The sequence below is a fragment of the Salvelinus fontinalis genome, chromosome 16, assembly GCF_029448725.1.
Source record: "Salvelinus fontinalis isolate EN_2023a chromosome 16, ASM2944872v1, whole genome shotgun sequence".
Taxonomy (NCBI): Eukaryota; Metazoa; Chordata; class Actinopteri; order Salmoniformes; family Salmonidae; genus Salvelinus; species Salvelinus fontinalis.
Window position 1 is genome coordinate 14,188,069 of NC_074680.1, and position 12,725 is coordinate 14,200,793.

The window sequence follows — 12,725 nt, forward strand, 5'->3', positions numbered from 1 at the left end:
AGCTAGCTGCGAAGATCAGGAGTAATGGTCCAGGGTTTATGGCAGGAATCCGGCGTTGTAGTGAAGAAACAGTCCGATACTGGTAGGCTGGCAAGTATTATCCAGGCAAAAAAAGGGCTGGTATCTGTGCAGAAGGTAAAGGCCACTAGCAGTGGCTAACAATGACTAAATAGCTTGTAGCTAATTAGTTGGTTAGCTACTGATGGCTAGCTTCTGATGGCTAGGTTGTTCTGGCTATAAGGTCTAAAAAAAATAGCGGTCCCGTATCACATTGGGGGAGGCAAGTTACCGGAAGGTATAATCGATTTAAAATGGATGTTAAACATATTTCGACCAGAAATATGTTAAATTATAAACCAGGTGGTTCGAGCCCTGAATGCTGATTGGCTGAAAGCCGTGGTATATAAGACCGTGTACCACAGGTATGACCAAACATGTATTTTCAGTGTTCTAATTACGTTGGTAATAGCAATAGGGAACCTCAGGGGTTTGTGTTATATGGCCAATATACCACGGCTAATGGCTGTATCCAGGCACTCCGTGTTGCGTCGTGCTTAAGAACAGCCCTTAGCTGTGGTACATTGGCCATATACCAAACTCCCTCATGCTTTAATGCTTAATTATAGCCCTGGTATAAGTGGGATAATCAACTCGGGGCTAGTGCGTCGTAGAACCTTCCACGTCATACATTATTTTCCAGAGAACGCATAGTCCCTTGTTGATTATCTCTTGTATAATAGTGAGTAGTTAGAGCAGGAGCTAGTCAAGTGACAGAAATAATATTCATAAATATACATTTTGTGTGTGACATGCATGTGTCTGTCTACAGTGGGGTGGTCTGGTCTCTGTGCTCTAACGGGAGCTGTCATCGTGTGAGCTGAAGCATGCAGAGCCCAGCTGACAAGAGAGACAGAGACAGAGCGAGAGATGGAAAGAGAGAGTGAGCTAGAAAGAGAGAGAGGGAGAAAGAGAGAATAAGAAAGACAGAATGAGAGATTGTGGCCCTCTCTCCCTCTGGTGTCTGCTGCCCCTAGAGGCCTACCCTGGCCTCCACACCTCCCTGTTCTCGCAGTCTCTCACTCTTTCATCACTGTCTACCACTGCACCCTATGCCACGTTCACACCCCAACCACACCACCTTCACAAGAGACAGCCTATCTTCTCAGATCAGATAGTGGATAGAAATGAATTTGCCTCAGCAGCAGCAGTGACATAGTAGGTAAAATGGGGGCATATGATCTCCACTCCTCCACTGCGCTTCTCTTTGACTGGGGCTGCACCATTAGATTGGATGTAATGGCAATTACATTTCTCTTTTGAACTGCACACTGACATATCGTGTATCACAGCCTTGTTTCAATGCCTCTCTCCCTGTCTCTCTCTTCAAAACGGCAGTACATCCAGAGGTGATTCAGATTGTCACCAAGGCCAAAGGCGTTCATCTAATGAACTCAGAAATTTAATTATATTTTTTTTCTTCTCTCTCTCGTCCAAATAGTCGTGTTCCTTTAGATTTTTAATTGCCTCGTGGCAACTGTTGGCAGAAGGAGTGTGAGGGAAATGTGACATGTTACTTTAGCATAATTGCTAGCGTGAAATTGTTGGGAGCATGGTGTGGAGTCTGGCCTTGTATGTCATGTGTGTGTGTCCTATCTAGGCCATGGACAGGGGTGGACATGGCTGGCTAACAGGGTTCTTACTGTCTTGCCTAGATAGCTACCTTAAATAACATCCTTTCAGGTCAAGACAAAATTCAGTAGCTATACCTTATGGGGCCCTTAGTTTTTCCTGAACACATGACTTCACCAGCAAAAACTCTGACCCCTAGTTGTGAGAGAGACTAGTGACATAAAAACAGGAAAAAGACTGAAAAAGACTGAAAAAGAAAGAGAGAGAGAGAGAGAGAGAGAGAGAGAGAGAGAGAGAGAGAGAGAGAGAGAGAGAGAGAGAGAGAGAGAGAGAGAGAGAGAGAGGAGAGAGAGAGAGAGAGAGAGAGAGAGAGAGAGAGAGAGAGAGAGAGAGAGAGAGAGAGAGAGAGAGAGAGAGAGAGAGAGAGAGAGAGAGAGAGAGAGAGAGAGAGAGAGAGAGAGAGCGAGAGAGAGAGCGAGAGAGAGCGAGAGAGAGAGAGCGAGAGAGAGAGCGAGAGAGAGAGCGAGAGAGAGAGAGCGAGAGAGAGCGAGAGAGAGCGAGAGAGAGCGAGAGAGAGCGAGAGAGAGCGAGAGAGAGCGAGAGAGAGCGAGAGAGAGAGAGAGAGAGAGAGCGAGAGAGAGCGAGAGAGAGCGAGAGAGAGCGAGAGAGAGCGAGAGGCAGACAGACGAAGAGAAAGAAAAAGAGAAGGAGAGATAAGAGAGAGGCAGACAGACGGAGAGAAAGACAAGGAGAAGGAGAGATAGAAAGGCAGACGAACAGAGAGAAAGACAAGGAGAAGGAGAGATAGAAAGGCAGACAGACAGAGAGAAAGAAAAGGAGAAGGAGAGAGAGAGAGGCAGACGAACAGAGAGAAAGACAAGGAGAAGGAGAGATAGAAAGGCAGACGAACAGAGAAAGACAAGGAGAAGGAGAGATAGAGAGAGAGGCAGACAGATGGAGAGAAAGAAAAGGAGAGAGAGAGGGGCAGGAAGAGAGAAAGAAAATGAGAAGAGAAGAAAGGGACTAGATGCAATGGGAGAGTGTGAGTGAGAGAAGAAAGGGACTAGATACAACGGGAGTGTGTGAGTGAGAGAAGAAAGGGACTAGATACAACGGGAGTGTGTGAGTGAGAGAAGAAAGGGACTAGATACAACGGGAGAGTGTGAGTGAGAGAAGAAAGGGACTAGACACAACGGGAGAGTGTGAGTGTGTGAGTGAGAGAAGAAAGGGACTAGATGCAACGGGAGAGTGTGAGTGTGTTAGTGAGAGAAGAAAGGGACTAGATACAACGGGAGTGTGTGAGTGTGTTAGTGAGAGAAGAAAGGGACTAGATACAACGGGACAGTGTGAGTGAGAGAAGAAAGGGACTAGATACAACGGGAGTGTGTGAGTGAGAGAAGAAAGGGACTAGATACAACGGGAGAGTGTGAGTGAGAGAAGAAAGGGACTAGACACAACGGGAGAGTGTGAGTGAGAGAAGAAAGGGACTAGATACAACAGGAGTGTGTGAGTGAGAGAAGAAAGGGACTAGATACAACAGGAGTGTGTGAGTGAGAGAAGAAAGGGACTAGATGCAACGGGAGTGTGTGAGTGTGTTAGTGAGAGAAGAAAGGGACTAGATACAACGGGAGTGTGTGAGTGTGTTAGTGAGAGAAGGGACTAGATGCAACGGGAGTGTGTGAGTGTGTTAGTGAGAGAAGAAAGGGACTAGATACAACGGGAGAGTGTGAGTGAGAGAAGAAAGGGACTAGATACAACAGGAGTGTGTGAGTGTGTTAGTGAGAGAAGAAAGGGACTAGATACAACAGGAGTGTGTGAGTGTGTTAGTGAGAGAAGGGACTAGATACAACAGGAGTGTGTGAGTGTGTTAGTGAGAGAAGAAAGGGACTAGATACAACGGGAGAGTGTGAGTGAGAGAAGAAAGGGACTAGATGCAACGGGAGTGTGTGAGTGTGTTAGTGAGAGAAGAAAGGGACTAGATACAACGGGAGTGTGTGAGTGTGTTAGTGAGAGAAGAAAGGGACTAGATACAACAGGAGTGTGTGAGTGTGTGAGTGAGAGAAGAAAGGGACTAGATACAACGGGAGTGTGTGAGTGAGAGAAGAAAGGGACTAGATGCAACGGGAGAGTGTGAGTGTGTGAGTGAGAGAAGAAAGGGACTAGATACAACGGGAGAGTGTGAGTGTGTTAGTGAGAGAAGAAAGGGACTAGATACAACGGGAGTGTGTGAGTGAGAGAAGAAAGGGACTAGATGCAACGGGAGAGTGTGAGTGTGTGAGTGAGAGAAGAAAGGAACTAGATGCAACGGGAGTGTGTGAGTGTGTTAGTGAGAGAAGAAAGGGACTAGATACAACGGGAGTGTGTGAGTGTGTTAGTGAGAGAAGAAAGGGACTAGATACAACAGGAGTGTGTGAGTGTGTGAGTGAGAGAAGAAAGGGACTAGATACAACGGGAGTGTGTGAGTGAGAGAAGAAAGCGACTAGATGCAACGGGAGAGTGTGAGTGTGTGAGTGAGAGAAGAAAGGGACTAGATACAACGGGAGAGTGTGAGTGTGTTAGTGAGAGAAGAAAGGGACTAGATACAACGGGAGTGTGTGAGTGAGAGAAGAAAGGGACTAGATACAACAGGAGTGTGTGAGTGTGTTAGTGAGAGAAGAAAGGGACTAGATACAACAGGAGTGTGTGAGTGTGTTAGTGAGAGAAGAAAGGGACTAGATACAACGGGAGAGTGTGAGAGAGAAGAAAGGGACTAGATGCAACGGGAGTGTGTGAGTGTGTTAGTGAGAGAAGAAAGGGACTAGATACAACGGGAGTGTGTGAGTGTGTTAGTGAGAGAAGAAAGGGACTAGATACAACAGGAGTGTGTGAGTGTGTGAGTGAGAGAAGAAAGGGACTAGATACAACGGGAGTGTGTGAGTGAGAGAAGAAAGGGACTAGATGCAACGGGAGAGTGTGAGTGTGTGAGTGAGAGAAGAAAGGGACTAGATACAACGGGAGAGTGTGAGTGTGTTAGTGAGAGAAGAAAGGGACTAGATGCAACGGGAGAGTGTGAGTGTGTTAGTGAGAGAAGAAAGGGACTAGATACAACAGGAGTGTGTGAGTGTGTGAGTGAGAGAAGAAAGGGACTAGATACAACGGGAGAGTGTGAGTGTGTTAGTGAGAGAAGAAAGGGACTAGATACAACGGGAGTGTGTGAGTGAGAGAAGAAAGGGACTAGATGCAACGGGAGAGTGTGAGTGTGTGAGTGAGAGAAGAAAGGGACTATATACAACGGGAGAGTGTGAGTGTGTTAGTGAGAGAAGAAAGGGACTAGATGCAACGGGAGAGTGCGAGTGTGTTAGTGAGAGAAGAAAGGGACTAGATGCAACGGGATTGTGTGAGTGTGTGAGTGAGAGAAGAAAGGGACTAGATACAACGGGAGTGTGTGAGTGAGAGAAGAAAGGGACTAGATGCAACGGGAGTGCGGAAGCCTCACTTTTGTTGTAGCAGGTCGACAGCACGGCTTTATCTGCAGGACTGGCGCTGATGTGCCATATCTCCCCTGCCTGGTGCAGCAGGACGCTCTTACTAATGATGTTATTCTCATCATCAAAGTCAATGATGTGGATCTGTGGGAAGGAGAGAGGAGGAGAGAGAAAGAGAGGTGGGAAGGGGAGGGGAGAGGGAGAGCGAGAGAGAGAAACAGAGAGAGGTCGACAGCACGGAAACAGAGAGAGAACGAGAGCAGTGAGGAAGAGGTTGGAATGAGCTCCTCTTCCGTCATCTCTCACCAGTCACCCTAACCCTCAACAATTCAAAGCACCCCTCACTTCTCACAGGACAAAATCCACTTTAATATGACAGTAAATGCAATCTTAAATGCAAACATCACTTCAGTTTTCTTAACTTCACACACCCACTGTGTTTTTTTTTGTATTGATTTCCCCTTCAAAGCAGCGATTAAACACCCCTTCAAAACTTGGGTTAGATTCATAGGAGTTACAGAGAGATTCACATGTCTAATAAAGATCCGACAGACGAAAATCGATCAAATCTAGCTCACCACACTTCACAGCATATGGAGGGGTCACTCTCTGTGAAATCAGTAAAACATGACTGCAGTAGTGATGGTCATGTGACATCCTTTTGCTCCAAGGTAGGCCTTTTAGTGTGACAGGCTGGCTACAAGGAGAGTTTAAAGCATTGAAACTCAGATATGGTGGATATTGGACAATGGTTGACAGGTGTTGTGAAGCCAAATCTTCCTGTTTAATTGATTCCAGATTGTCAAACAGCCATGAAGTTACACCATATATACAAAAGTATGCGAACACCCCTTCAAATTAGTGGATTTGGCTATTTCAGCCACACCTATTGCTGACAGGTGTATAAATTTGAGCACACCGCCATGCAATCTCCATAGACAAACATTAGCAGTAGATTGAAAGTCACTGAGCTCTTCAGTAAGGCCAATGTGGCACCATCATAGGATGCCGCCTTTCCAACAAGTCAATTCATCAAATTTCTGCCCTGCTAGAGCTGACTTGATTAACTGTAAGTGCTGTTATTGTTGCTTCTAGACGTTTCCACTTCACAACGGCTTAGCCGCAAAGTGGTAGGCCACACAAGCTCATAGAACGGGACCACCGATGGCTGAAGTGTGTAAAAATTGGCTGAGTTCCAAACTGCCTCTGGAAGCAAATCATCTGGAGCTTCATGAAATGGGTTTCCATGACCGAGCACCCGCACGCACACAAGTCTAAGATCACCATGCGCAATGCCAAGCGTCGGCTGGAGTGGTGTAAAGCTCACTGCCATTGGACCCTGGAGCAGTGGAAACGTGTTCTCTGGACTGATGAATCACGCTTCACCATCTGGCAGTCCAACGGACTAATCTGGGTTTGGCGGATGCCAGGAGAACGCTACCTGCCACACCGCATAGTACCAACTGTAACGTTTTGTGGAGGAGGAATAATGGTCTGGGGCTGTTCTTCATGGTTCGGGCTAGGCAACTTAGTTCCAGTGAAGGGAAATCTTAACGCTACAACATACAATGACATTCTAGACAATGACATTCTGTACTTCTAACTTTGTGGCAACAGTTTGGGGAACGCCTTTACCTGCATCAGCATGACAATGCCCCCGTGAACAAAGCGAGGTCCATACAGAAATGGTTTGCCGAGATCGGTGTGGAAGAACTTGACTGGCCTGTAGAGCCCTGACCTCAACCCCATCGAACACCTTTAGGCTGAATTGGAACGCCAACTGCGAGCCAGTCCTAATCGTCCAACATCAGTGCCCGACCTCACTAATGCTCGTGGATGAATGGAAGCAAGTCCCTGCAGCAATGTTCCAACATCTAGTGGAAAGCATTCCCAGAAGAGTGAAGGCTCTTATAGCAGCAAAGGGGGGACCAACTCCATATTAATGCCCATGATTATGGAATGAGATGTTCGATGAGCAGGTGTCCACATAGTTTTGGTCATGTAGTGCATCTTGGCATCCTCTTAAAGGTCAGCAGAACACAACGTTAGCATCACAATTGAAAACGTGGCCCAATTTACGCGAGCAAGCAGTGTGCAGGAAGTTGGGACCTCTTGATTTGACTTAAGCATATTTGAATTTACCATTCTGGAAATCTTTGATTTACGGACTTTGATTTACGGATGTTGGATCTTAACTCGATCACTCTTTTGTCACAGAGAATGTTCCTGCTGCATCAAGAATTTCAAATGAGCCTTGAGAGTCCCTAAAAAAGAGCAGTTGTCTTTCTCTCCATGCGGGGGCAGTCGAGTCATTGGGATCAGGGTTTGCTATCAAAATAATTTTCTCTATCACTCACTCAAACACTATAGACCTTGGTCTTATAACCGCGACATTAAACATGGCTCTGAAATGCAGCCATACGCGTCAACAACCATAATTTTATACAGCTTAACAACACAAGATAGATTTTGGTCTCCCCTGGGCCATGACGTAGAAGTGTCAAGTGTATGGGTAAGGTCAAAATTACCTTCAATCGTGGCCTGCGGTAGTCTAGCGGTTCGGGCTGCTGCCTTCAATGCAGCCGAGCACATACTGTACAAGCCTACCGTGTCAGCAATGGTTGCAATTGAGATCAGCTGTGCGGGTGAATTTAGCACGTATTGATGGTTTAACGAGACATCTGGCAATAATATAGTGCCATCGATGGTTTCAATAGGCCCCTTGTTATTTGATAATATTCCAATTGGCTACATTCTGAAGGCTACCTGTTAGCCTATCGATTGTCAATTAATGAAAGGTGTGAAAAGCCATAATAGGCTACTGTGTTTCCCTGGCTGAGTTTATCCGCTGATTTGGGCCATCAGTTGATTGGCAGATGTAGGCCTACTGTAGAACGAAAACATTTCCTTCAGTGTGGATGTCGTTCACATTTTATAGATAGGCTATGCATAATTTGTCAGTATATACACTCACAAATATAAATGCAATATGCAAAGTGTTTTATTTCATGAGCTGAAATAAAAGATCAACGAAATTTTCCATATGCACATTTTTTGCACACATTTGTTTATACCTGTGAGTGAGAATTTCTCCTTTGCCAAGATAATCCATCCACCTGACAGGTGTGGCATATCAAGAATCTGATTAAACCGCATGATCCTGGCATAGGTGCACCTTGTGCTGGAGACAAAAGGCCACTCAAATGTGAAGTTGTCACATAACACAATGCCACACGTCTCAAGTTGAGGGAGCGTGCAATTGGCATGCTGACTCCAGGAATGTCCACCAGAGCTGTTGTCAGATCATTTAAAGTTAATTTCTCTACCACAAGCTGCTTCCAACCTCGTTTTAGAGAATTTGGCAGTATGTCCAACTGGCCTCATAACCGCAGACCATGTGTACATGTATAGCGTTGTGCGGGCGAGCGGTTTGATGTCAACGTTGTGAACAGAGTGTCCCATGGTGGCGGTGGGGTTATGGTATGGGCAGACATAAGGCATGGACAACGAAGACAATGGCATTTTATCAATGGCAATTTGAATGCACAGAGATACCGTCATGAGATCCTGAGGTTCATTGTCGTGCCATTCATCCGCCGTCATCACCTCATGTTTCAGCATGATAATGCACGGCCCCATGTCACAAGGATTTGTACACAATTCCTGTAAGCTGAAAATGTTTCAGTTCTTCCATGGCCTGCATACTCACCAGACATTGTCACCCATTGAGCATGTTTGTGATGCTCTTGATCAACATCCATGACAGCACGTTCCAGTTCCCACCAATAGCCAGCAACTTAGCACAGCCATGGAAGAGGAGTGGGACAACATTTCACAATCAACAGCCTGATCAACTCTATGCGAACGAGATGTGTCGCGGTGCATGAGGCAAATGGTGGTCACACCAGATGTGGACTGGTTTTCTGATCCAAGCCCCACATCTTTTAAATAAGGTATCTGTAACCAACAGATGCATATCTGTATTCCCAGTCATGTGAAATCCATAGATTAGGACCTAATTAATTAATTTCAATTGATTGATATCCATATATGAACTGTAACTCTGTAAAATCTTTGAAATTGTTGCATGTTGCGTTGAAATTTGTCTTCAGCATAGTTGTGGTCTTCGGTGTGGATCCAAAGACTATTTAGATTGAGCGGAGACATTCTCTTTGATGTGTAAATTATCAGACTATAAATGCAATTAAACTTTTGGACCTAAGTAGGCTCAGGCTGGTTACTATATAGCCCACCACTGGGCTCGAACTCGTGAGGCTTGTAGCCGGAGCGTGCTGCTTAGACCACTGCGCTATGGCAGTTCACAGCACTCTAGAAAGCACTAACAATACTAATGATAGATAGGTGCATCATTTTTTTTATTATTTTGTTTTAAGCCTTCCCCAAACCATAGTCCTAACCTTAACCACTCTGAATTATTGACTAAACTGTTAACCTTAGAGTCGTTTCTGTTTTAACCCTGTAACCACGCAGAATTAATGCAGCAATAGACATTCATCTATGACTCAAAAGGCAGTTGGCTGGATTCAAACTCATGCCGATTCTGGCATAGGGCCTATGTGTGCCGGGGTCAGTGGTGTAAACACTGGGCCATGCGGTCACTGAGGAAACTAATAATTTATCCTGCCTATTGCTTGCCTTCAACATATAAAAAAAATACATGTAGTCCCTACAAATACAGTGCCTTCAGAAAGTGTTCATACACCTATTCATACCCCCATTCTGTTGTGTTACAGACTGAATTCAAAATGCATTAAATAATGTTTTTTTCTCACCCATCTACAGACAACACCCCATAATGAAAGTGAAAACTTGTTTTTAGAAATGTTTGCAAATTTATTGAAATACAGAAATATCTAATTTACATAAGTAATCAAACCCCTAAATCAATACTTTGAAGAAGCACCTTTGGCTGCAAATATTTGCCCATTATTCTTGAAAAAAGTTCTTCAAGCTCTGTCAAGTTGATAGTTGAACATTGTTAGAAAGCCATTTTCAAATCTTGCCACAGATTTCTAAGCCTATTTAAGTCAAGACTAACTAGGCCACTCGGAAACATTCAATGTCGTCTTGGTAAGCAACTCCAGTGTTGATTTGGCCTTGTCCTGCTGAAAGGTGAACTCATCTCTCAGTGTCTGTGGAAAGCAGACTGAACCAGGTTTTCCTCTAGGATTTTGACTGTGCTTATAGCCATGTTCCGTTTCTTTTTAGCAATAAAAGAAAACTCGCCAGTTCTTGCAGATGACACATATGAAGAGTGTTACTCTGTGATGTGTTGGATTTGCCCCAAACATAACACTTTGCATTCAGGACAAAAAGTTAACTTCTTTGCCACATTTTTTGCAGTATTCCTTAAGTGCCTTGTTGCAAACAGGATGCATGTTTTGGAACATTTGTATTCGGTACAGGTTTCCTTCTTTTCACTCTGTTATTTAGGTTAATATTGTGGAGTAACTATATAATGTTGTTGATACATCCTCAGTTCTCATAGCACAGCCATTAAACTCTTAACTGTTTTAAAGTCACCATTGGCCTCATAGTAAAATCCCTGAGCAGTTTCCTTCCTCTCGAACAACTGAGGTAGGAATGACGCCTGAAACTTTGTAATGACTGGGTGTATTAATACATCTTCCAAAGTGTAATTAATAACTTCACCATGCTCAAAGGGATATTCAGTGTCTGCTTTTTTAAAATTTTTACACATCTGCCAATCGGAGCCCTTATTTTCGAGGCATTGAAAAACCTCCCTGGTCTTCTCTGTGGTTGAATCTGTGCTTGAAATTCACTGCTCAATTGAGGGACCTTACAGATAATTGTATGTGTGGGTTACAGAGATGGGGTAGTCATTAAAAAAAATATTTTAACAACTATTATTGAAAACAGAATGAGTCCACGTAACTTATTATGCGATTTGTTAACTTCTACTTGCACACAATCCCGGATCCGGGAGCACCCCCATCAGTAAAAAAGCTGACTAGCATAGCCTAGCATAGCGTCACAAGTAAATACTAGCATCTAAATATCATTAAATCACAAGTCCAAGACACCAGATAAAAGATACACATCTTGTGAATCCAGCCATCATTTCTGATTTTTAAAATGTTTTACAGGGAAGACACAATATGTAAATCTATTAGCTAACCACGATAGCAAAAGACACAACTTTTTTTGTCCACCATTTTTTTTCTGCATAGGTAGCTATCACAATTTCGACCAAATAAAGATATAAATAGCCACTAACCAAGAAACAACTTCCTCAGATGACAGTCTGATAACATATTTATTGTATAGCATATGTTTTGTTAGAAAAATGTGCATATTTCAGGTATAAATCATAGTTTACCATTGCAGCCACCATCACAACTCTCACCAAAGCAACTAGAATAACTACAGAGACCAACGTGAATTACCTAAATACTCATCATAAAACATTTCTGAAAAATACACAGCGTACAGCAAATGAAAGACAAAGATCTTGTGAATCCAGCCAATATTTCAGATTTTTTAAGTGTTTTACAGCGAAAACACAATATAGCATTATATTAGCTTACTACAATAGCCAACCACACAACAGCATTGATTCAGGCCAACAATAGCGATAACGAATAAACCAGCAAAATATATAAATTTTTTCACTAACCTTCTCAAACTTCTTCAGATGACAGTCCTATAACATCATATTACACAATACATAGAGAGTTTGTTCAAAAATGTGCATATTTAGCGGCACAAATCGTGGTTATACAATGAGAAAAGTAGCCAAGCTGCGAACAATATGTCGGGAGAAATCTTGGGAGAGGCACCTAATCTAATCAGTAACTAATCCTAAACTTGACTAAAAAATACAGGTTGGACAGCAATTGAAAGATACATTAGTTCTTAATGCAATCGCTGTGTTTGATTTTTAAAAATTAACGTTACTACGACATACAGCGTGCGTTAAAGCGAGACCGCACCGAAATTAATGGCGGAATATGAGTTTTACATTTTTCAACAGAACAACGAATTAACATCATAAATAGTTCTTACTTTTTGATGAGCTCCCATCAGAATCTTGGGCAAGTGTCCTTTTTCCAAAAGAATCGTTGCTCGGTTGTAGATTGTCGCCTTCAACTTTGGAATTAGCAGTAAACATTAGCCATGTGGGCAAGACGTGCCCAACTCCCTAGAACGCAGCACAAATCGCAATATACTGATATAACTCGGTTTAAAATAACAACATTATGATGTCTTTAACACCTACACTGCTCAAAAAAATAAAGGGAACACTTAAACAACACAATGTAACTCCAAGTCAATCACACTTCTGTGAAATCAAACTGTCCACTTAGGAAGCAACACTGATTGACAATAAATTTCACATGCTGTTGTGCAAATGGAATAGACAAAAGGTGGAAATTATAGGCAATTAGCAAGACACCCCCAATAAAGGAGTGATTCTGCAGGTGGTGACCACAGACCACTTCTCAGTTCCTATGCTTCCTGGCTGATGTTTTGGTCACTTTTGAATGCTGGCGGTGCTCTCACTCTAGTGGTAGCATGAGACGGAGTCTACAACCCACACAAGTAGCTCAGGTAGTGCAGCTCATCCAGGATGGCACATCAATGCGAGCT

At 43.6% G+C, this 12,725-nt stretch overlaps 1 protein-coding gene across 3 annotated transcripts in view; it reads right to left on the minus strand.

Moving 5' to 3' along the window:
• Window positions 1-12,725, minus strand: part of LOC129812680 (EARP-interacting protein homolog) — an 82,693-nt gene that overhangs the window by 61,900 nt on the left and 8,068 nt on the right. For 2 of the 3 annotated variants that reach the window (XM_055864450.1, XM_055864449.1), the window contains one exon: window positions 5,105-5,237. The exons of the other annotated variant lie outside the window; for it this stretch is intronic. In XM_055864450.1, the coding sequence (XP_055720425.1) occupies window positions 5,105-5,237 (133 nt within the window). The remainder of the gene's footprint in view (window positions 1-5,104; window positions 5,238-12,725) is intronic. 3 annotated transcript variants of the gene reach the window in all.